At 27.8% G+C, this 26,672-nt stretch overlaps 1 protein-coding gene across 1 annotated transcript in view; it reads left to right on the top strand.

Moving 5' to 3' along the window:
• LOC111027960 (vitellogenin receptor) overlaps window positions 1-25,777 on the top strand; it is a 30,074-nt gene extending 4,297 nt beyond the window's left edge. The window contains exons 3-30 of the mRNA XM_022306481.1: window positions 8,944-9,060; window positions 9,142-9,275; window positions 9,361-9,501; window positions 9,598-9,706; window positions 9,774-9,929; window positions 15,339-15,458; window positions 15,529-15,651; window positions 15,828-16,043; window positions 16,150-16,321; window positions 16,406-16,607; window positions 16,833-17,030; window positions 17,092-17,377; window positions 17,444-17,705; window positions 17,820-18,019; window positions 18,133-18,282; window positions 18,347-18,474; window positions 18,552-18,882; window positions 18,966-19,187; window positions 19,256-19,795; window positions 19,906-20,148; window positions 20,234-20,386; window positions 22,416-22,647; window positions 22,714-22,954; window positions 23,031-23,214; window positions 23,864-23,976; window positions 24,070-24,233; window positions 24,309-24,408; window positions 25,452-25,777. Coding sequence (XP_022162173.1) covers window positions 8,944-9,060; window positions 9,142-9,275; window positions 9,361-9,501; window positions 9,598-9,706; window positions 9,774-9,929; window positions 15,339-15,458; window positions 15,529-15,651; window positions 15,828-16,043; window positions 16,150-16,321; window positions 16,406-16,607; window positions 16,833-17,030; window positions 17,092-17,377; window positions 17,444-17,705; window positions 17,820-18,019; window positions 18,133-18,282; window positions 18,347-18,474; window positions 18,552-18,882; window positions 18,966-19,187; window positions 19,256-19,795; window positions 19,906-20,148; window positions 20,234-20,386; window positions 22,416-22,647; window positions 22,714-22,954; window positions 23,031-23,214; window positions 23,864-23,976; window positions 24,070-24,233; window positions 24,309-24,408; window positions 25,452-25,604 — 5,390 coding nt within the window. The 3' untranslated portion in view covers window positions 25,605-25,777. The remainder of the gene's footprint in view (window positions 1-8,943; window positions 9,061-9,141; window positions 9,276-9,360; window positions 9,502-9,597; window positions 9,707-9,773; window positions 9,930-15,338; window positions 15,459-15,528; window positions 15,652-15,827; window positions 16,044-16,149; window positions 16,322-16,405; window positions 16,608-16,832; window positions 17,031-17,091; window positions 17,378-17,443; window positions 17,706-17,819; window positions 18,020-18,132; window positions 18,283-18,346; window positions 18,475-18,551; window positions 18,883-18,965; window positions 19,188-19,255; window positions 19,796-19,905; window positions 20,149-20,233; window positions 20,387-22,415; window positions 22,648-22,713; window positions 22,955-23,030; window positions 23,215-23,863; window positions 23,977-24,069; window positions 24,234-24,308; window positions 24,409-25,451) is intronic.
• Window positions 25,778-26,672: the final 895 nt, after the last annotated feature.

Below are 26,672 nucleotides of genomic sequence, written 5' to 3'. Positions count from 1 at the left end.
AATCGAATAATTCTGAATAAACAACGATGTAAGAACTAAGAATATTAGAAGGGTAGTACTACAAATTACAATGGTGACATTATTTTTTGTAACTAGAAAGTAGGAAGGCATAGTGAACTAGATTGTGTTTATTTATCAGTTATAAGAATATTGTAAAAATGATTTTGGTTATTTAGCTATTGTGCTCTATGAATGGACTGCGAATTTTCCTACGTACAATATTAATCTATAACTGCTAAACTACGACTAAAATACTGTGTTGACGGTGCCGTCGCTCACTAATTTATGAAACAAACCATATTCGTAAAATCAATACATTTTTCTCTTTGCTCAGCACCCTAAATAATTATTTAATTACCTAGTATTTTTAGCTCCTTCTCGATTTCTTCCAGTGTGGTTTGTCGAATTTGATGGTTCAAAATAATCGGAGGAACCGCGCCGTGGTTGTACCTTGTACATGACTAACTTCATGTTCACAGACTTTTTTGATTAAAAGTTCTTGCATTATTAAATGATACAAATGTACGCTTATTTGTACAAACTCAAACCACTACCACTATTCTATTTTTCTAACTTACGACAAAATTTGTGGGGCTACTAGTGTCGAAAATGTTGAAATGTGTTTGATATTAGAAAATTTTAAAACGTGGTGTCACGCGTGAGGTCGGAAATGTCATTTGCTACGTGGGAGGTGACATTTAATTTAGTGTCAGGAAAGTAAGAAATAAGCTCATTGAAGAACTGAGTACTAAAAAATATAGATATAAAATAAATACAAATACAAAAACTACAAACACGTGTACGCTAACTACTTGCAAATCTACTACGATAAAAAATTATAAATCAATTGTATTTTAATCAATTTAAAAAAAAATTGACTTGCCTTCAAATCAGCAAAATTGTCAATTATTTTTTCAATATCTATATTCAATGTTTTATTCTTCTTTACATTTAAAATAATAAAATTGCTAGGTAGGTATATTGGTCAATCTTTATTCTTGAGATATTGAGTTCTTTAGGTTTAATTTTTAATTTTGAAAAAGATTGTTAGCTCTTAGCTACAGCATTACAGCAACATACACGACAAGATATTCTACTAGTTATATTGTATTATAATATATTATAGCTACTCACCCTAGGCTTCGGACAACTCGAATTTTGGTGTTTAGTGAAACAATGTTTCTTCCAGGAAAATTTGAAACCACGTAGGTATTTATAAAAATTATAACTACCTATGTATTATGGCGATAACTGATAAAACCATTAATATTATTTATAAAAACAAAAAATGGAGTTATCCTGCAGTTTATCTCAGCACGGCAGCATACAACATAGGTAGTATGATTTATTTTGTCAAACGTAGTTATATGTAACTGATTATAATAACAATGCAGATACATTTGATGTGTATCAATAAAGTATTATAAAATAATTCATTAAATTAATGAACTTAAATGTGTTATAGATATTCGGCTGAGCTTTTATCACAAAACGACACAACTGTTCTTACCACTCCCAACAATAATTTAGAAATTAAATTCACTGAAGTAAATAAATATAGCTTTAATTTAAACAAAATGTATTGGTAGCTATTAGCTTTCAAAATAGAATGAAAAATATTTTCCGTCACACCTGCATCGTAGGTAATCCTAATTTTCGATTCCGATTTTTTCCACTCTAGCAATGTTTAAGTATTTTAGTGTTCATATATCTGTTGATATTATTATTAATATAATAGCTTAAGCTAAAGCCTCAGTTAAAATAAAATATTTTAAAATTTATTAAAATTATTTAAAATATAATATATTGAAGTTATATTAACTACATAATATTATTAATTATTGTGTTGCCAGTAAATGGAGTTAAATATTCTTAACTTCATCTTCATGGTAGTCTTAGAAGTCATTCTAAAGTCTAAACCAATAGTTACCTATACTTTATCCCATGCAAGTACGATAGTCGGAGGCCGACTTGTGTGCAATGGAGTGACATTACTGCAAGAATATTTCGCTAGGTGTGGGTACAGAATAAATAAAATTAATGTTTTTGAGGGACAAGCGAGTATCGCCTGATTGATTCCCGAAGAAAACCGGTTGTCACCTGCTACGCTTCTTATTTGGGATAAACTGCAGTTTCCCAAAATGGCGGTCGTGAACCCCTAAATGGGGAGTCACATTGATCAGAAATTATTAACGCTGATGTAGATAAACAATCTTTTATTTTTGCATTAAAAATAAAAAATAACACATGACCACAATTATAAAAATGAAAAAGTTAGTTTTTATTATAATCTATGAAGAATAAAGCAAAAATATAAGTTAATGTGATATTTGTGATTGATGTATAAGTATTAAAAAATTTTTTGACATTAAAAACACATAAAAGTAAATTATTTTCTAATGATAACAAACGATATCTGTATTTCCAACATATCTTTAACCTTTTTAGATAGTCCTAAGGCTATATGAAGTGGGAAGGAATTTGTACTGTCAAAAATGGGAGCCAAGAGTCGTTTGGGAATTTACCTTTTTGCAAAACGATAGACTATAAGTACCTACCTAGAATTTTAAGTCTAAAATATATATCAATTTGACAGAAAAGTAAGTTTTTAAATTTTAACTTATCTATAGACTTTATACTATCATAGACAGAGCGGCTATAGCCCAGTCAGCTCCCATTTTACAAAAAGGTAAATTCTCAAACAGCTTTCGTTTTTGACAACTCAAATTTCTTCCCATTTCATACAGGCATAGGACTCTGTCAAATATGGACCGATCTAGAATGGGGGCCTAGGGCCCTAGTCAAGGCCCCAGCTAGGAAAATATTTAGGGGGTTTAAAGTATAAATATGTTATATTATATAATAAAATATGAAAATATAAAAATATAATTTAAATTAAATTAATCTTTATTTAAAAAATAATGAAATCTTATTTCAAAAAAAAATTCGGGTGAACCCTGAACCCCCCTGGCTACGACCTTGGGCCCAGCCCCCCCCCCTTCAGACGTATTATATCCCAAATTGTTTTAATAATTCTATAGATCCTGATAGGTATTACTATATTTCAAATTACATGTATATCTGATAATATAATATATTATTATACGTATCATTCTGGGATGCACAAACTAAGATAGTACTATCTTAGTGGACAGTGATTCCAATATTGTAATTTTATATTTACAGACAAATGTCCCCCCCCCAGGTCTTTGTTCTGGATCCATGCTTGATCTCAAAAGGTTAAAAGTATGTTGATATTATTTTATATTGTAAGTAAACTATAATAATGTATTAAGTACATGATTTCTCATACATATTTTGTTAACCTTTATCAAATTAAATTTTAAATTAAACACAATTTTTACTATAGTTGTGTTTATCATTATTTACATATTAAATATTATATTAAAAGTTAGAAATCACATATTAAAACCAAGGATAACAATTCTAATTATTTTGTTGTAATTTAAAAATATTATTCGTGGTTACTTGAAACTTTTAGATTTTTAGAATAAGTACATTTTTATATTTTATACATACACATGACATTTTCAAATGCAATTTTTTCGACAAAAATGAATCTAACCTACTGTAGTATTAATGGGTAATAGTAAAATGAATTACTTTAGTTACAATAATATCATAAAATATATCAATTTGGTGATATTATGGGCTGACAGACTGTCTTCGCTTAGAATCTTTTTTCGTATAAAATGATTTTATATCACCGAATTCAAATTAACACATCCATTACACTATTACAGTGAATCCTTAGAGCCTAATGTACAGCAGAGCGTTACCTGGCTTTTTATGATTGAAAAATGTTTTTATAAAATATTTATGCATACTCAGATATATTATGTTTGAATTTAAAGTTTAAATATTATTTTGTAAAAATTCATATTAGTCGAAGAACTGAAGAAAAAATGGAGAAACAATCTCATTATAGGTAAATAACTACTCAATAGTAGTTAATGAAACGAAACAAATTGCAAGTGGTTCAGAAGCTAAAAACTCTGCAAAAAATAAATGAATACTTTGATGTACTATCTTCCTGCAGCCTGTCGTTAAAAAAAAAGGAAGTATGTATTTTATAATTTAAATTGTATGGTTTATACATTTAAAGTTTATGTTAAATAATAGTCATTTAAAATTACATGTTTCTTTTTAAAAGGTTAGGGATGCATTTAATCTTACAAAAATAAATTAAAACTTTTTCAAAACCAGATAACTTACCTAGTATTTTAAAGTTAAGATTGTTTTTTCATTAACCCTTTCACTGCCAGACGTTTTTTACTCTGTAACATGCTCCTGCCACATAAATTTGACTTTTTTATAAATTTTTTTTTTCCTACTTTTAATATTCTAATAGGTGTAGCAAACTAACCTACAAAATTCAAAAAATTCAAAAATCATTATTGACTCAGTTATTCAAATTTCAAAAAATATATGCCAGGGTTTCCCAAAATACGGCAATTACCGCCTACCGTCTATTAGAAATTAAATAACATAAAACACTATATTATCAAACAAATTTATTAATATTTATTAGATTATGTTATACAGTTTTATAAACACAATATAATAACAATAACGACGAAGAATTGTTTATAATATTTCCATAAATTTAAATGATATGTGACTGTTGATAGTGTGTCACACGTGCGCGCAATAATATTTTATCACATTTTGGGATGCACTACTTTCAATACAAATTGAAATTAATCATAACAAAAGGGTTAATATACTATAATATAATACTGCATAATCAAAAATCAAGTAGCTTATGAACACTACTTTTAAAATGTATTATTAAACTGTAAGTCTGTACCTGTACATTTGTTTCGAAGATTGATTTAAATACCATAAGAAATCAATAATAAGCTACAAGTTGGGTATTTGGTATTTAGTATTTACATTACTAACGACACTCGATTTGAAATATAACTTTCATGTCTTTAACAATAAACATAATGCATTGCATGATAACTGCACATGGAACATAAATAATAATAATAATAATAATATAAATGGTTACCTATAAAAGGTAAATAGCCAATAGGTATAGTTAAATACTTAAATTAATTAATTATGCAGATCAAAATATAATTTGATATTGTTTTCTTTGATTTAAGTTAATATAGCCGATACCTGCAGTTCATTATGTAATCTACTCTGTCAAGTTCGTATAACATAATGGTATAATTACTGGAGTGACATACCATACGATTTCCCCTACTTTCGATATTGAGATAATTCGATAATATTCCACAACTATTGAAGTCGGATATTCATTTCAGAATTGAACTCAGAATTCTATTGTTCTATTAACCACTAAAGTGGCCAATAACTTTTTTTCTAGTCTTAAATGTGTTAAATTATTTTTCTTGTATTATAGGTGTATGTAAATTATTATTTTAAAAAAACATAATTTTTGTGTGTAATAAGTATCGGTTTGGAGTCAATTATTTTTGTGAGTGTATTATTTTATTTTTGTTCGCCAATATCACTGCAATATCAACAGAAAATTTTATAGACAGCTAACCAAGTACGTATTTTACAAATTACAATATTATGATATTTTAATTAATTAATTTACGTCACACAATATTATGTAGGTGCCGATGGATAGATACAGTATAAGAAATATTAGAAAATCTCGATGAATTCATTGATTTTATTTTCATTAATTTTAACTTATTTTAATCATAGCATGGACATAAACGGATCCAGTTTCGTTTAAGTGTTTTGCAAATTTATTATATAGAACGTAAATATTTAAATAATTTGTAACTTCACTTAATTTTGATTAAATATTTTTCTAAGAAGGTTTAGGCGTTTTAATAGTTATGGCCTATAGGTTCTAGGAGCCGATTACAATAAAATATAATTCAAAGTGTACAGTATTTTTAATAGTTATTAATAACAATGTTATTAAAAAAAACTAATGTTCTGCACGGATATGTATTTTTTTGGTTAACTAATGCATTGTCATTTTAGTTTAACGTGAAATTATAGCAATTTGGTGAAAACGAAATTAAAGAACTTAACTGAAAAAAATGTATAATATGTTTGAATGCATAATATTCTGATATTCGTATAGAATATAAAATATAAAATTTAACTAACAAGTGGGTATTGGAACACTAGTTTAAATTAAATAATTAATATTTTTCAAACACAATTTTTTTTAAATTTATGTTAATAAAAAAATATAAATTTAGATTTAATGGAAATACCTATTGTTGTTATCTGATTATGTAATATTATTTGAATTATACAATCTCAATTTAATTTCCTTGGCAAATTATCACATTTCTATAATACCTAAATATAAATATTCTAATTTCTGAACCAACCTGAATCCAATTAAATCACTTTAAAATGAGAGTACCTACTAGTAGTACTAGTAGGTTCCAACAGCTGTTTTCTTATTAAATTATTAAATTAATATTATATTGTAGATTTGTAGATTGAAAACAATAAAAACGGTATTATACAATAATAAATAGGTATACCTCCACAGTCTACGTGCACCAAACTTCTTATATATAAAAGTCTACTCAAACCAATGTGGACGTACGGTCTGCAGCTATGGGGTAGTGCAAAAAAAACAAACGTTAATAAAACCCAAGCATTCCAAAACATTGCCCTGGGGAAATTAACAAATGCACCTCCTTACGTCTCAAATTTTTCCCTCCATTCAGACCTAAAACTAAAAACAATAGCTGAGGAATCCAAATGTTACTACAAAAGATTCCACAACCACCTAAGTACTCATTCCAATCCACTCATCAAAAACCATACCATACCAGGTAATCCCCTAAGACGTTTAAAGCGTAAGTGGTGTCGTTATTTGTTACAGTAAAAAACCAAAAAAAAAAAATCATAATAATTATTAAGTAAATAATTAATAACCATAGAAAGTGTCATCAATGGGTGGCTCAATTTATCAAATTATTTCCTGTGAATGTACTCTTAGTATATATTCTTATTGTATTAATGATACAGATTGTATATTACTTGTAAAAAATTTTTTAAAAAAAGATTTGTAGATACCTACTCAGTTTAAATGAAATTAAATAGGTATTGAAAATGTTTAAAACTTGACGGTCTAACGTTTTTTACCTCTCGGTATATTAACTATTAGGTATCGAAGAACTAATAAGTTTCACTTTATTTTAGTCAATGTACCTATATTAAGTAGAAGTAAAATAGGCAATAATTCTGAATGGGGTTTGAATTTAACAAACACCCTCAAGCTTCAAAAAATTCGAACAGTTCGAACATTAATACTCTAAAGTATAGACCTTCGCTTATAGGGGTGCTGCAATATTCAACTCATATTTTTTGTAAATAATGTATACATTCTGTTGTTGCAATAAACATTATTATTATTATTAAAAAGTCTAAATCGAATACCTACTTCGGATGTTATTTTGAACAGTTCGAGACTAATCAAGTTCGATATCGATACTATTTTGACCAGTGGTTCTTAATCGGTGTCCCGCGGAACACAGGTGTTTCGTGGACTTGGTTTAAGTGTTCCGTCAAAAAAATGTTTTATGTTATACATGCATTGTTCAATATATTAAAAATTAAAAAATGTATAAATTATTACTATTTTATTTTACTGCTGTTCCGCGAAAACCTTATAAAATGTTAAGTGCTCCGTCATTCGAAAAAGGTTAAGGACTACTGATTTAGACAATAGTAATATAACTACTATATAATAGTATACGTATACCTACTACAGACAATTTAAATAAGTAATTTAAAATTATTACTTCAGGTTGAATGGAAAACAATGTGGGAGAATTCTAGAATGTTGATACTTTTTTTGATCTTATCATTAATCGTCTGCTGCACATTTTCAGAATTTACTGGTAAGTAATTTTGTGTAAAATGTATATATCAAATTGTTGTATTATCATTTTAAATAATATGTACATTCACGGCTCTTGAGAGCAAGTTAAATTGAGTACCTAAATAAAATAAATAATAATACAATTTAAAATTAAATTCTTAGGCAAATATAAACCTGATGAGTACTTATACGATTCGATATTAACCCGTTTCTTTGAAAGTTTAAAAATTATTTTGATAAACTAATATTATTGTAATAAACTAATAACTAATAATAAATTAATATACTAAGTTTTTAGTGTTACCTCGGCCCATAATGTATACAGTTAGACCTGCCTGATTTTTATTTATTGCATTTTAAATACCTACACTTAAAAAAGTATAAATATGCGCACTTTTTTTATTCACCATTTTCAAAAATACAAATATTTTTATATTTTATAATTTTTACTTAACATTTTCTAAAAAAACGGGAAATTTTAATTCAACTAGTGATTTTAAAAACAGAATACCTAGTGAAAACTATAGTTTAAATATACGAGGTTATTGCACATAGGCATGTATATATTGTTATAAAACAAAATAAAATGGCAGCGTATAAGAGTACAGTCCATGACTCAAAGATAGGTCATCCCTTATGCTGGCATTTGAATTTATTAAGGTGATAAAAATATAAAATTATCTAGAGGGGGTTCTATTGCAAAAACCTAGTTTACTTTGGCCATGGTAAAAACACTCAAAATAACATTATAGGTAATGTATTTATTTTTTTTTATTGCCAAATAAATGTGTTATAAACTTATCACTGATTATCAAATTCAAATGTACTTTAAAAAAAATAGTGAAATTAATTAATGAGCTATTAAAACTACAAAATCACTAAATATGCAAAAATATGCACTTATAATTCATAAAAGTTTATAACTTTTAATATTTTTTCGAAGTGTCATGAAAATTATTTCAAGCGTACTTGAAAATAAAACAAATGGCCCAAAAAAACATGCAAATCCCCACGAGCGCTGGGCCATATTACCTATATTAAATTAATTAAGTGTACTTATGTATTAGTTATTTCAGAAATAGAATGTAGCAAAAACGAATTCAACTGTGGGAACAATACTTGTATAAACAAGACAAAACGTTGTGACGGCGTTGTTGACTGTAGGGACAATGGTGCTGACGAAATTGATTGTGGTACGTTAAAGATAATATAGTTTATATATACTGTTGCATTGCATATTTAAGAACATGATATAATTACAAATATAAATATAGGTTTTGGAAAAAATTCTTGCCAGGCGCCCGAATACTTTGAATGCGATGGTAACAAAAAATGCATTCCTAAAGAATTTCTGTGTGATAAGTCTGATGATTGCACCGACAAGTCTGACGAAAGTAACTGTAAAGAGGTATGTATATAGATATTATATTATATATTATATTGAATTCAAAGCTAAGAAAAATAGTCGTTCATATTGTTACATTATTTTATAGACGTCATCTCTAACGCAGTCATGTCGGGAAGGAAAATTCAAATGCTCCGATGGCACTTGCATTCCAATGGCTTGGCATTGTGACCGGGAGATTGATTGCCAAGATGGTAGCGACGAAGACATGGAAAAATGTAGACACACGGTAAGAACATTTTCCTTTTTGGAAGACCTATTTTCACATAATAACTTCAACTTATTGTTTTATTCGTACTCGATATATTTTCTGTACCTACCTTAGGCATTGTGTACTTCTGGTTATCTGTGCAAAAATTTAAATTGTGTTTCGAAGACGTGGAGATGTGATGGAAACGACGATTGTGGAGATGGTTCTGACGAAACCCATTGCGGTATAAAATGTTACCATCTTAATTATTATCTATTTTTATTATTTTTCTATTTTTTTTTTTATTTCAGATATTCAACTGATTGAGCCAGAAAAATGTTTAATTGAAAATCGTAAATTTCTATGTCACGATCATAAAAAATGTATCGATGTCAAAAATGTCTGTGATTACAACAACGACTGTCTTGATGCATCGGACGAAGGAGGCCTTTGCAATAATAAAACTGGTATTTATATTTTCAACACAATGAGTGAAACTACTCAACTAACTTTTTTTATAAAATTATTAACATATTATAATATATTGTATACAAACTATGTACTATATAAAAATATACTTCTGCGCTGCCTAGACTACGCCTATATCTGTCAGATTTTGACTACAATTTTAAACTTTGAGCTTATTTGTTTTTTTAAGAGAATAATGTACAAACAATTGACCATTTTAAAATGCTTATAATTCGTTTTAGAATTTAAATATATTATCATATTAAAACCTATGCGAAATTCAATAGATAATATTCTAACTTTTAAATTAGATAATAGGTAAATTATTCTAATATGAACATATAACTACAAGAGTTAAGTGGGTTATTCAGAACGTACAATTTTCCATGTTTATTCCATTGCATATGCGTTGTGGTTTTATGAGGATAAAATAATGTTAAAAAAAATATGATATAGATATGTAAATTATTAGGTCCGAAAATAAATTGTTAAAAAATAATGCCACCCAAACGTTTTTATCCAAAAAGCAATCCAACCTTCGGCTAAATATTTTAGTTAGTAAAATAATTATTGAATAAAATACGTTTCGGATGAACAATTTTCTATTGTTTGACTTTTGGTGTAGGTACCTACCTCTGTGTTATGCGGTGTGTTTATTTTATTCGGACGAAATGCGGTTCTGATATACGTACCTATTATTTTTTAAACTTAATAGAATGTTTGAACTTCTAATTCTGATGTAAAATGTGTAAATATAATTTAAGGATTTTATTCCAAAATATCATAGTAAGTTACTTATGGCTTATCTTATCTTAACTACATCCAGCTAAAAAAAAAATCATGTAATTAATTGGTGCGAATTGGGGATCATATAGAAATTATAAATTAATTAAACCACGTACCATGCATTGTACTGTTAACTAGTAGACTTTTGTTGATTTTCAGTTATTTCTTATTGTTTAAAACTTTAGAATAAAACTAGTATTAATTATTTACCACTAATTTTGTTGTAGGTATTTCGAAGTATATTGTTAAAATTAAAGTTATGAATCTATAAGCTATCAAATTTTAACTACTTACCTTCATTTAAATGATTCATTGTGTGAATAAAGAAAAAACTCTTAAAACTGTACATTTGTGATTGCGAACCCAATAATAATCGTCAAAAGCTTAGTAGCACATAACAACTCGCGTTGTAACACATTTTAGGCAATATTTTATTAATTTTTCACTCTTAATCAAACATTGGTTGTGTTAATGTGTTAATCATAGACCTCATTCTACTTAGACAAGCAACGAGTGTATGGAAAGCGTAACAACATAGAGGGCGCTTTTTGATTACCCGATTAGGTACTCGTACGAATGGTAGTGCGGGGTAGCAGGGTAGTAACTAATAAGATATAAGGATTATTGTATTTTATCGTAAAAATAGCCCACTGCCGCCCGTAATGCGCTATTGTTATACACAGTTCTTATCTATACTCTTTTCAAAATAAGATGATGACCGGGCGGCGACCAGTTCTCGTTCTGCGACGGTCAGACGTCGTTCACACTACGACGGCATGTCGGGCGCTGCCACGGAACAAATCCACGCCCATGCGCCCAACTCAGCCGCCTGGTCAATGGTCATCATCTTATTTTGAACAGAGCATAGTAGTATAACTGTTTAAGGTCTATATGGTGTTAATACTTAATGACGGCGTTTATCTCCAGAAAATTAGCTTGTCGTCTTACATGAGTTTTCCCCTGTGGCGAAGCGTCATAATAGCATTGAGACAACGTCTCCCCACTTAGAAATTAGAACAAGGGCCAAACAAAAATAATTTTGCTTTATAAAATATTTACAAATTTGAATTTATATTTTATATTATAAGTATGATGTATGTTTCAATATATTTTATTAAAATCGTTTTTCGTCGCACAGTCATTGAATTCTTAAAATTGATTAGATGAGCTCGATACGGCTGGTCAGCTCACGAACTGACAATGAGGGTCATTCCAAATATGGTATTATATCAAATAGACTTCTCGAATATGGGAGCGCGGGTACAGGGGATATTTAATGTGAGTGGGGTTCACTATCTACGCTATGAGACGCGTTTCGCCGTTCGTAATAATACCTGATGATTGATGAATGATACACTGATACTATAGGCGTGCGCTGACTTTGTTCGCAGAGTATACGGTTGATAAAATGTCCCCCCCCCCCACAGATATAAATGCCTCTAAAATTAATGTTCATGACTTTGTACTATAAACTTATGGTCATTACTTTATATTAGAAAAAAATAAGTTTTTCATCTTTTTTTAATTAAAAGTATTTTTTTTTACAAAAATGTTTATATAAACAATTCTAAACATTATACATAATTGTTGTAGTTCAAGCATTCTCTCCAATGGGTAGGATAGGCAATTTGATTACAAACGCGCGGTGAAGATATTTTTATCAAATTTGACTGTTGCGTCATTATATTCTATAGTATCAACTACTCAACTATTATAAACATAATATTATATTACATTATATTAATATTATATTAATATTATCAGTATTTAGCACGGTGAAAGATGTATTAAAGCTAGGTATATCTTAAATCGTTGTACTTAGACATCCGTAAGTAACGTAAGTTAAATAATAGATGTCACGATAGAAATAATCATCGTCATTTCTAGGAAAATATAAAAACTAAATACCTACCTACACTAAAAATAAAACCCATATTTCCTATTATTGTGAACCGTCCAAAATGACTATAAAAACAAGTCCATACTCCATATCGATATCGCATTACCATTTTAAAACCCCGTCAAAATTATGAACTGAGACATTGTTCATGTGCCCCCGTGTCTGGCCGCAGTGTATGCGAGGGTATACCCTGCATACCCCGTGCGCACGCCTATGAGTCTGATACCTTGGTCCTCAATTATCGACGTAGTCACGCCATTGTGATTGGTACATCGTACGTGTTTCTTAATATTGTAATTTGAAATGTGTCCTCATGGCTGATGATGTTACCATTTTGATCGATGAAGTTATTAACTAGGTACTCATACAAAAAAAAATTTGAATTAAAAAATAAAAGACCATGTCCCTTATTGAATTTAATGTCATTGAATTATTTTCTAAGACAAACATAGAAAAATAGATTTAACGGAAACTTGTTTTTTAAACTTCATCTTAATGTGAGTTGCATGTATAAAGTATATTATATTACATTTTATTTTGTTTGTTATAATCATTGATTTAATTTAAATATATTAAATTATTATTTTAAGGAAGTTGTTACGTTTTAAATAAAATATTTAATTTTGTTTTTAAACATTTATTTCTTATTGTATACATAAAATAGAAAAAGGGGGAGTCCAGACGTATTAGTACTATTTTTTTTTCAGTATCTCCCCGACCAAAAACCTCACGCCTCACTACTGGTTTTCCCTATACTAAAAACCCAAATATTTTTTGCTGTCATCAAAAATTGAATTACGATAAGCTACAATTTATTTTCAGACCACTGTGCGCCACCCAGGTTTGTTGTCTCAACGCCATGCATAATAATAAAAAATATTGGAAAAAAACTTACCAAGAAATAAATCATAATAATAATAACAAATAGTATATAAGTGATAGTAATTCATTTTTAAATTTGTATGATAATGATATATTTTTAAAAAAGTAGGTGTTTACGGTTTACCTATTATAATGATACGTAATATTTAATATAAAGTTTCCAGAATATGAAATAATATAATTTATAATACAATTATATTTTAATACCTATTAAATTTTTGATATCATTAAAACATCATGAATTATACCCTGATTAATAATACACATTTTTTTTAATTTTCAAAAGCTATTTTTAGGACTTAGAAATGGAAATGTCAAAAATCGGGATTCTTACCGAACCAGATATAACCCTCCTCTACAATTTTGTTCATAGATGTTTTTACGATAAAACTACTCAGCAGCCCATGTTATTGGAACATGCAACATGCTTAAAGGAATTTTTCGAATGATTTTTTTCAGTGACACGTTCTCTAAATATAAATCTGTAAACCGAATAACGACAAACAAAAATGTTCTAAGAGCCACTGTAATTATTATTAAACCAATTGATGTCGTTTCGGTTTGATTATTGGTTTCTACATAGCCTTTACATGGGCACCAGGTAGGACCTGTAATTCCTAATACCACATTTTTACCAAGAAGAGTCGATTTATTTACGGGGCATATTAAATATTTATGTCGTGACTAAATATATTTATTTAAATAAATTTGTCATGATTTGTTTATTATTATGGATGGCAGCGAGATGTAAGCAAACCTGAATGACGGTCCCATAACAAACCAGAATCGGTAAATGTTGTAAGCTCCTAAAACACAACTACAGAGTGCTCGTCAAGGCAGTTCGAGCTATGCACTGTGCAGCGGCACAGAGCCCGGCGACCTGTTGCCAAAATAAATTATTAGGTCCATAAATCATAATTCATATATTTATTTAATGATTCACTGATTCAAATTTATCGACAGGTACGTTTACAATCCTACCTACTGTCTCTGAGTTTCAAAAATAATATCGAACTCCCACTAAATAGGCCCCGCAAAAGCATTTCACACAGCACTGATATTCTCCCTGATACTCGCCTGGTGACTAGTAGTGTAGTAGTGTAGTGTAAAATAAATAGCAGAGCGCTCTCAAACGGCGCACGTTCAAGTCACCAGTCACGACTTCACGTGTACTCATCACTCATCAGTCTCCTCCTTGGCGTTAAGCAGTTGCCCGTGTGGATGCTGGTCCGTAAATACTAAATAATTTAATATTCATGCTCATTTGTGCTTTGACTTACTTAAACGTAATTAATCCCACCTACGGACCTGATAATGCGATAAGACTTCTGAAAACTAATTTGAACTCTTTATTAATATTATTACGTCTAAGTAGTAAGGCACTAAATAATTACGTCATAGTACTCTATTTGAGATCGATCGGACCACATTTTAAGATAGTATTTAATTTTAAGTTATCAATTAAATAAAACTAATTTAATAATCAACATTTATACTAGGATTTAGAATCAAAATTTAAAAAAATACCCGATCGATCTTAAGCACACATAATACTAAATTAAATTCGCTTTTCAAAAGTATAATCGCAATTCTCGGTCCATCGGCATTTATGATAAAAGATTTTTTCATTTTAGTTTAAATAACTTACTCTTCAATCTCCTTAATTAAATTATTGACGCCCTGAAAATGATGCATCGATGGTGGCAGAGCTCATTGTTCACTCGTGAGTTTTTACTCAAGTGTTAATGTTAGTGAGAGTGCCAAGTGCCACAATATATTATTTTCAACCATCGAGTTGACATACTTATATTATAATATACATTAATTATTAATATTTCAGATATCAAAAGTGAATGTGATTCAATGAATTGTTCTGTCGCATTTGAATGTTTAAGGAAACCACATGGCGTCATGTGTGTGTGTCCAAAAGGAATGCATTATTTAAATAATAAATGTTCTGGTAAACATAAACTTAATATTCAATAAAATTACTTTATTAAACCTACATTTTATATTTACCTTATTAACAGACATCAATGAATGTGAACAATATGGCATTTGTGACCAAGTGTGTCTTAATTCAGAAGGTTCATATACGTGCTCCTGTGATCCACATTACGAACTAGTAGATAATCATAAGTGTATAATAAAAGGTAACATTGTTAAATTATTGGTATGTATTTCAATAATTTATTAAAATATAAAATTGGTAGTTTGTTGATTTTGTAAAATTTTATTATAAGCCTTAAATTTTTTCATCGTTATTTGATAAATGATAATATGTCCCTACTTCACTTATTTAATAATAATATTAACTTTATTTATATAGGCCTAAATCCAGAATTAATATATTCATCACTCCGGCAAATAAAAGTTTTTAACTTGAAGTTACTTCATACTTCTATTTTGATTGACGATTTGCAACATGTCACTGGATTAGCTGTAGACAGATTAACTGTTTACTGGACACTTTATTTGGATGGGAATTCAGCTATAGTTAGAGCAAACAAGTCTGAGCCTAATCCCGAAATTATTGTTGACTCTGGTAAATATGTTAAATTACAATACAACTTTTTTAATTAATTAATTATTGTTAATTAATTGTTATAATACGTTTAATACTTATCTATGACTATGTGTGATGATCTTAGGTCTTGCATCACCCGAGAATCTAGTAATAGATATTATCACACATAATTTGTACTTCACCGATGCAAAAAAGAAACGTATCGGGGTGTGCAATAATGACGGTTCAGTATGTACAGTTCTTCATAATAAGAACATAGACAAACCAAGGGCAGTAGCTGTTTCACCACTGGATGGGTATAATATATTGTGTTGTTAATATTTAAAAATATAATTTATTTGATAATTAGCATAAATCATTGATTTACATCATTTTTTCAGTCTCATGTACTGGACAGATTGGGGTGAAAATCCTATGATTGGTCGTTCAGGTATGGACGGGTCAAGACCACAACCGTTTGTTACACAAAATATTCACTGGCCAAATGGTGTTCATGTTGACTATGTCGGGAAAAGAATTTACTGGGTGGATGCTAAGATGAAATTGATTGAATCCATTAACTTAGACGCAACTGACCGAAGGGTAAGTGTATATATATATATTTGATATTATACAATTATACATATAATATAGGTTCCTACTTAAAATATTAAGTAATATATTAATATTTTAATGTGATTGTTTTCAATAAATGCCTATTTAATATTTTAAATACATTATTTATTTAATAATATAATATACTATATTATATTAATTTTTAATATTTATATTATTTTATGTGGTTAATGGTTGTTAATATTATTCTAGGTAGTTGTAACAGAATATGTAAATCATCCATATTCGGTTACCGTGTTCGAGGATAAATTGTATTGGAGTGATTGGGAAAATAAAGAAATAAAAGTGTGCAACAAGTTTACGGGTAAAGATAGCAAGATATTGATACGTGAAAATAAAAACAAAGTGTATGGTATGCAAATTAACCATCCGTCTCTATTCGAGTCTCAAGTATTGTATAGTTTTCAATATAAAACTATAAGTTTTCTATACGGTTATTAATTATTTTCAGATGCCAAATCCTTGTGAACAAGGAAAGTGCAGTGATATATGTTTATTAGCACCAAAAACAGAAATCAATTCTAAAGGATACACTTGCGCTTGCCCCGATGATAAACTACTATCAGAAGATGGAATCTTTTGTATCACCATTGCCATACCTCCAACACTTATTGTGGGTACACCAACAAGTATTATAGAAATTGAACAAGGACATTTAGGCCGCCTAAAAGCAAAGAAAATATCGTTGAAAAATGATGTGTCTAGCATATCCGCACTGACTTATAATTCTTTATCTGGTATGTTACTAATACACATTTGAAGTAGTCAAATTAAAGCTAAAATTATTGTTTAATTATTATAAGGTGACATCATAATCTATGACTCAAGGTCTAAGAAACTATTCACTTTCGATTTCATTAAGATGAAATTATCAGATTTAGATGTACCAGAAATTAGTTCTATTCATTCACTTGAATTTGACAATCATGGAAATAACTTATATTGGTGTGATAGGACTAGAAAAACATTAGATGTGTTAAGTCTTTCTACAAAAACACACACTACAATTTTCAAAGAAATTGAAGGTCATATCCCATTTGCAGTTACTTTAGTTCCAGATAAAAGGTAAGTACAGATATTAATGTACAATATTTATAAATTTATAATGTATTGATATTATTATTTATTATGCCGGTGAATTAATTTTATTAAACATTTGTGATATGTATGTGCTTTTAGTTATATGTTTGTAGCTATGAAGGAAGATTCTCATATACATATTGATCGTATTGACATGGATGGAAGTATTCAGTCTCTAGTTCATACAGTGGAATATGGATTGAGAGGAGATGAAATTGCTTTACATTTTGATATGATTACAAGACTATTATATTTTACTGACTATACAAATGGCATTATTGATAGTGTCAGCGAAGATGGTGAATATAATATAAAATATAAATCATAATTTATACAAATTATTTAAGTGTTAACAATTGTTTATGAGATGAAAAAAAATTTTTTTATTCATTAGTCACATTTATTATGTTAGGAACGGATAGAAAAATTATAAAAAAAACTGGAAGTGTGAACGATATTGTTTCAATTGGTTATGAAATTGTTTGGGCATCTGAAGGTTCGAACATTATAAACTGGTTTGATGGCGTTAACGAAGACCGAGCATCGAGAACTCTTGATATAGGTAATTGATTTTATAACTCATTTTATTAGCATAAAAGTAGCTTAAAATTGTATGTATGTAACAGATAATTGGATAAGTGATTCAAATTTATACTTAACCGTAGCAAAAGGAATTCGCAAAAACATCCAACACCCATGTCAACAAAATAATGGTGGTTGTAGTCACATATGCCTTTTATCTAACAAAGGAAAGGTACAATATTTCTTTATGGCAATTTATTATAAATAGGTAATGATATTTAACATTTTTAATTTTATGGTAAATCAAAGGTTTGTGGTTGTCCACCTGGATTAGTTTTATCAAACGATAGCCAAAATTGTACATTACTAGGAGAGTGTAAATTTGATGAATATCGTTGTTTTACTGGTGAATGTATTTCATCTCATTTCCGTTGTGATTCTAAAAAAGATTGTCCTCGTGGTGACGACGAAGATGCCGTTAAATGTTTGCATTATACACCAAACTCGTGTCCAAAATCTCAATTTTTATGTCATGATAAAACAAAGTGCTTGGATAAAAAGCATATGTGTGATAGTGTTAAAGACTGTAGTGATGGTTCAGATGAAATGGATTGCTTACACAAGCACACTTGTAATTCAAGTAATACATTTTGGTATTTTACCATTAATCTAGTAGAAATATAAGTCATACCAATAAACCAACACATTTTATGATACTTTTAGCTACAGAATATTTGTGTACAACTGGAGAGTGTATTCAGCGCATATTTTTATGTGATGGCAATATGGACTGTGTTAATGGTCAAGACGAGTTAAATTGTCCTAGCCAAAGTTGTAATAATATTACACAATTTAGATGTAATTCTGGACGCTGTATATTTGCAACATGGGAATGCGATGGTGATATCGATTGTCCTGATAGTTCAGATGAACACAAATCATGTGGTGAGCCTTTTTTGATTAAAGAAAAATATTTAAATCTATTCAACTAATGTATTAATAAATATTTATAGCTACAAAAAAATGTAAAGATGATCAATTTTCTTGCACCAATGGCCGATGTATATCACATGAATTCACTTGTAATGGTAAAGATGACTGTGGTGATAGTTCCGATGAAAATGGTTGTTCGTTAAATCATGCATACATGACAAAAAGAGTATCAAAATTATGTAATGAAAAAACAGAATTTGAATGTGAAAACACAATGGGACATTGTATACCAATCAAGGCTAGGTGCAATGGCACCTCTGAGTGCAAACATTTAGAGGACGAATTGAATTGTGGATGTCAAAAATCTAATGTTTTTGAATGTCACAATAAGCGTTGTGTACTAAAAGATTGGTTATGTGATAAACATGATGATTGTGGCGATGGGTCAGATGAAAGTAAAGTGGCATGTTCTATACTTTCTGAACATTTATCGAATTCAGTAATTTCATCAAAAGACTGTGATGGATATTTATGTAAGAACCAAGAATGCATTCCTCTAGATCAAGCTTGTAATAAGAAAATTAATTGTAAAGATGGTTCAGACGAAGGAGATCTTTGTGGTAATACATATATGTTATACTACATTGAGTGAACAACTCATTATTTACACTTAATCAATGACCATTAGCTATGAATTATAATATTTATTTTTTATTTTATTTTATAAAAGGTTTATTTTGTTTGCACATGGGTTGTAGTCATAAATGTCAAGAAACGCCAAAAAGTGGGAAATGTACCTGTTATCATGGCTATAGACTTGCACAAGATGGTATAACTTGCATAGATATTAATGAATGTGAAAACGACAATATATGTACTCAATATTGTACAAATTTGGATGGTTCATATAGCTGTAATTGTTTAAATTCTGATTACATTTTGCGTGCAGATAAAAGTTCCTGTAAAGCAATTGGCAAGTATTTGGTTCTATTATAGTGAATTATATAAACATAATATAATCTGTAGTCCAATAATAATATTTTCAATTGTTTTTTTAGGACCCACAATGAATTTAGTTTATTCGAGTGTTAATGAAATAAGTAGTACTTCAGGAGATATTAAAGAATCAAAATTACTTTTTTCGATGCCAGGAATGACTATATCGAGCCTTGATGTAGATATTAGAAGGAATCTTATTTATTGGACATCAGGTGATTAAGACATATTTTAAAATGTTTAATTTAATTTATATTGAATGTATTATCTATTACATGGTGACTCTTTCAACAGTAAACCAATATGTAATAAATGTATTAAAAGTTCATTTTCTGATTGAAAAACTTAAAAAACACACGTATCTTATATTTTTTGATTACAAATTGTAATTTAAAATATCAATTAAAAAAATTCTACTTATACATCATGTATTAAATACATAAATGTTCAATCCTTATCTTTAAAAATTGTTTCATACATTTTTAACTAAAAAATAATTAACAACTAACAACTGTTCATTCATTTGATAAGTGTTGTCAATATTAAAAATTAAAATATTTGTAAAGAAATTTTAATATTTTTTTTAATTTGAATACGAACAACTTACGAGAAACCCTTGTATGAAATGTTCAAGGTTTTTGACTCAATATTCATCCAAATTTATAAAAAAAAATTGTAAATGTCAAATTTTTATATATTATATCTCAAAGAGTCAAAATATTTTTAAACATATTTGGAAAATACTGCGTGCATTTCAAATTTTTTATAATAATTTAAAATTTAATATTTATTATTTATTTATTAAATCATTTTTAACCATAATTACAAAGGTTATAAATTGAAAATACATTTTCAGTCTATAAAATATTTTTATGATACAGTTAACATGATCAATTATAAATGATTTAAAATAAAACCAAACTATTTAAATTTACTTAAGTTACATAGTAAAAAATGTTTTTTTATGGTGAAAAGTTGATACATCAATACATATTCATCTCAAGAGATGTTAATATAAGTACTAAAAATTATTTTCTCACCAAACAATTTTTTTATTTACCTGTTTATTACCCATAAGCCGCATTTTAAGGTCACACGATGATAGAAAAACACGATAGTTGCTATTGTGAAAGAACTATCATCAATGCATGTCAGTGTGTAGTAGATAGTGTGATTGTAACTATTGTGGAGTTTGTACTGTGATAGTATATGCTGTCACGAAAGTAACTATTCTGTCTTACTATCATTATGTGACCGCAACTAAAATTCACTCCATGCTTTAGTCTGGAATGATTATGATGTTTAGGTTTTACAATATTTCTACTAGAACAGTACGGTAAAACATTACAATTATAAAGACATACTATATTTTTAATGTTTAAATTATTATATAAACCCGCAATATGACTTTATTATGGGTTTCTCTATATAAATCTCAAAAATTAATTTATTATGATATTAAGTTTATGTCTGCAGAGTTATCCCATACTACTAAACCATAGTATAGATTACACTATAGCTATATATACTAATCTTAAATTATTAAAAATGTCTCTTAATACTTTAAATCTGTAAAATTGTTCTAACTGTATTAATTACATATTCAATCTAAAGATCCCTTCTTAATTGTTGATTTAAAATAATTCCTTATTTTTATCGAACTCACATTAATAATTTTATCGCATACACAATTATCTCTATTATAGCTTATATAGTATATAATATATATGCAATATGCATAATTAATGGCTCTACATTTGTAAGTGTTTTATATATTTGAAAAAAAATGTAATTGTATTTACCGGAATTTAGCTCTAAAAATTATTATCATACCAATTGTTTACGATTTTTAGCCCATAATTATCAGAATGATATAAATTAGCAATTGTTTTATAACTGACCAAAATAACTTTATTGTCATCAAAACTAATGGTTTTAGGTGTTTTAGCACATAAATATAATTTTAGCAGATCATTAGAATGAATAATGAAAAGTAAAGGTCCTATAATATCAATGCATTTATCAGAATTTAAATTAATGTACTGAATGTAATATAAATTAATGTTAAAATATGTGTTCAATTGTGTCACAGATTTCATTTTTATACATTAAATTGATGAAAAATTAATATACTTAAACTGCCATGTATGTTACTATCTATATTAAATAAAAATTTAAAATTAATATTATTTTTCAAAAATTTAAATCGTGAATTAATAGATGTTTTTTTTTATTTATTTTTAGAACAAGCTGGTGTCCTTATTTGTATGGATATGCAGCAACAGCAAAAAGTTTATATGACAGATTTGTTGCAGCCTACTTTAGTTCGTATTGATTGGTTAACAGAAAACGTTTACTTTGTACAAAATTTTAGAGATATTGTTGTATGTTATTTAAATGCTAAACGTTGTGCCACTATCTACAGTGCAAACGTCCATACAACAATTATGGCTTTCGAAATTGATCCTCGTTCAGGGTAATTTGTTAATAACAAAAATCAAATATAATAAAAAAATAATTCACCTATAATTTAAATGTATAGAGTGATGTTTTGGTCGGAAACCATATGGACTGTATTTTCAATACCAACAACCATTATTAGAAAATCCGATTGCAGTGGATACAACGTAAAGACAATAATCCATCAAGGGTTACAGTATGTTACTGATTTAGCTATAGATCCAATTAAACATATGGTCTATTGGGTCGATCAAGTTAATTCAACTATTGAAAGGGCTGATTATGATGGAACTAAAATAACCGTGGTGTTCGATTCGATAAAAGTAATAAAGTTACCTACACGCATTAATTATTTTTGTATACAGCGAGTTCTAAACATTTAAATAATTTTTAAATTAGCATTTGCCAAAGAAAATATCATTGTATGAAGACAAACTGTTTTGGACCAACGGTGAAACCGGGTTCCCTATATTTAAATGTAAAATTTTCGGTACTGAAAGCGTCAATTGCGAATCCGTTCCTATCCAAGTGTTTGCTGCCATCGAGACATTCATGATAAGTCAACAGGCCAAACAAAGGAATGGTAAATTTATATCAATAACTATTTGTTCAATACTAGTTTAAGGTAGTGTGGTTATACTTAAAAACAATACAAGAATAGTTAGTACTCTAAAAATGTGTTTTTGGGATGGAAAATGATCATTTTAACCATCTTCAAGAAAAACTAAAATAAAACATTCCAACATTTATTAATATTATAAAAGTGTGAAACATTAAAAACTAAATAAAACTATTGAATAGAATATGAAAATAAAATTCACCAAACTACTATATTATACCGAAATACACATTCAGTTATAAATCATAATAATAATATGCTTGTATTAAAATCAACACCTTGGCTAAACAGTTAATTTGGATCTTTTCTGTAAGACTGCTTGTATCCTCTCAATTGTGAGGTATATCGCGGATCACAGCCGGTCCAAGAAGAATAACTTTTTATATTGTCTATATTGTTCATTAATGTATTTATTTTATCGTTTTTGACAAATGTTATAATATATATCATATTTTATATCATAGAGAATCCAATGTATCATAATAGTTAAAGTTGCGTTTGTTATCATTACTAATGAAAATTAAATTCAAAAAGAGACGTCTATGCCAACAACAAATAAAAATCTATAATTTTCATAATTTAAACTATTGTACTCATATAATTAATTTTTTAGGACCAAATGTTTGTATTGATGTTGATTGTGATTTTATTTGTACTTCTGGATCAAAAGGACCTATGTGTGTTTGTGGAGATGGATCCCAAGTCGAGCCAGGCAATAATTGTGATGTAATACTATATTTAAATATTTTGTGCTATATAGATATACATATAATGTTATATGCAACTTAAAATAATTTTTTCATAATTTAAATTTTTCAGGATGGTGGCCATAGAAAATTGCCTGTTTTTAAAGACTTAGACTACAAGAAAAATATGATTTCAATCTATATTTCTATATTTTTAATTGTAATGTTGTTATTAGCTATGTTATATTATTTTCTATTTTATTCCAAAAATAAATCTTTGAATCATTTAATATCTAGGTAAAAATAGTTCATAATATTTTACTCCTTAAGTATCTAAAATATATAAAGTTACAATAATTTATTATTTTATAGATTATTTCATCAGCCGATTGCAACTGTCATCCAAGTAATCGACCAGAAAGAGGATGAAATAAATTCAAGATATAATGCTTATGAGAATCCTATGAACGAAGTAATTATTAACAAGTATTATATAAATGTAAAACTATTGATTACAATTTAATATGGGGTGAACAATAAGTACATTTTATTTGATAGAGAAAGTAACAAAAGAAAAGGAGCTAGAAAAATTTTGAGTAAACAATTCTTAAATCTGAATTTGTAACATTCCTATTTTTCACTATTATAGATTAATACATTTAAGATTACACTTTGTTCGTTCAATTAATGCACACGAACATTTTTTAATGTACTGATATATTACAAAAACTTTTAAATCAGATTTATAAATTATAATCCTTAGAGCAAGATCTAATTAATTTTTAATAATTTATATACATACATATATATTATTTAAAATAAATAATAGTAGAGGTATTATTATTTTTGTTCCACTCAATTGTATTTTAGAATGGTGTATGCAAGATGGAATAAATATTCTCCAATATTAGGTAAAACTCTAGCCTACTTAGTACATTTAAGAGGACACTACAAGAACATTTGCTGTCTACGTCTTACAAGTGCGTAACATAGCAAATGTTGCTATCAACAGATCATGTTTAGGTTGGTTAGTTTGAAAATTAGAGTGGATTGTCCTGTTATAAAATTTAAAGATAAAATTATTGTCTAAGGAATCTCATAGGTTTTGTATTATATTTTAATTTTAAAGCGAATTTTGAGTATTTTAAGATGTTCAAACAATTTATAATTTTAAAATTTTTATAATTCGTTTTAAAATTAAAATATAATAAAAAACCTATTAGATTCCCCAGACAATAACTTATTTGTAGCTTCCTCTTAAGATCTAACTATAAATTCCATGAAAATGCATATGATTGTAAAAACTTCTCTGTTTCTAGTAATTTATCTCTAAAAATTCACTTTCTAAAATATTACAATTTTTAAATAAGTTTTATTAGTGTTAAATATTGTGTTTTTTTTATAAGAGTACATATTATAATGCATGTTTACTAAAAAGTAAAAAGTCATCAAAATGACAATATAATTTTACTATATTTGAGATAAAAAATGTTATTTAATTATTCTTTATTTCAGGATGGGTTAATAAAAGACCATGCTTGTGGTAGTGAAATTGTCTTGAACTATGATAGTGCACGTTACGTTAATGCTAATGTCTCAGGATGTCGACTTAATTCGTTTACAGAATACAGCGAGAACGAGAAAAAAAAACTGATTATGGTTTTATAAGCATAATGAAACTATAAGCTTTGTTAAGGATGAATACTTATTTGTAATTTTTATTTTTATTAAAATTATTCTATTTTATTTTTATAATACCCATGGCTGTGATATTTACACAATAAATGTAATTTAAATTATTATTAAAACTAGAAAAACTTAAACAGAAATTTAACAATTGATGTAAGTATAGTATAATATGCACATAGATATGAATTATTATTGAAATTTATAATTCTGTGTACCTAAATGTTTAAATATTTTAGGTTTAACTTTCACAATAGTTCCTTATTTTTGATTTGTTTAATTCAAAGTTACGCAGTACATAATATTATATATTATTATAATAATAAATAAAAGATACATTAAAATAGTGTGATTGTGTTAATATACCAAAAGCTAATACTTAATATAGTTCTATGTATTTTCAAAATAAATTAATGTGTATTGAAATGAAATATTTTGTAGATGTATTCATATACCTACATAATATATTTATCGTTCTATATTACTCTCTATCTAGTTCTTATATAGGCATCCTTAGGCATTAATAGGTTCATCCATTTTGACGTTTTTAGATTTGAGTTAGCGGCAATAGTACCTTAGCTGTGTAAAATGGTCAACTCGGCTCAAATTTTCTTGCGGCAAAAATTTGATCAGTAAATTTGGCAACAAATTTTTTTTAATTAGCTCGGTAAATAAATACCTATGCCCACATAAATATTTATGCATACAAGCCATATTATGTAAACTGGATCTAAATCATTATTATGTTTGAGATTTAATCTTAATTATTTTGATATCACTCTTCACTCTTCAGAGGTATCACTATAAATTCTAAATGACAAAATATTTAATTTAATTTTTATTGAATCATTTATAAATACTAAGCTGTCATGTATGTATAATTGTATAAATTATGTTATTATTAGGTTGTGTATATATACAACTTATTTCTATTTTTATTTTAAAGTCCCGTTTGTGAAATTATCAAATAGATTTTTTTTTAAATAGGATTAATTAATTGACAATACCTTGGCTACAGTAGGTATTCTGCATAATAATGTGCTTTATATT

This window comes from Myzus persicae, unplaced genomic scaffold (assembly GCF_001856785.1).
Source record: "Myzus persicae strain clone G006 unplaced genomic scaffold, MPER_G0061.0, whole genome shotgun sequence".
Taxonomy (NCBI): Eukaryota; Metazoa; Arthropoda; class Insecta; order Hemiptera; family Aphididae; genus Myzus; species Myzus persicae.
Note: the sequence above shows the minus strand (reverse complement) of the source record. Positions and strands in the feature narration are given on the sequence as shown.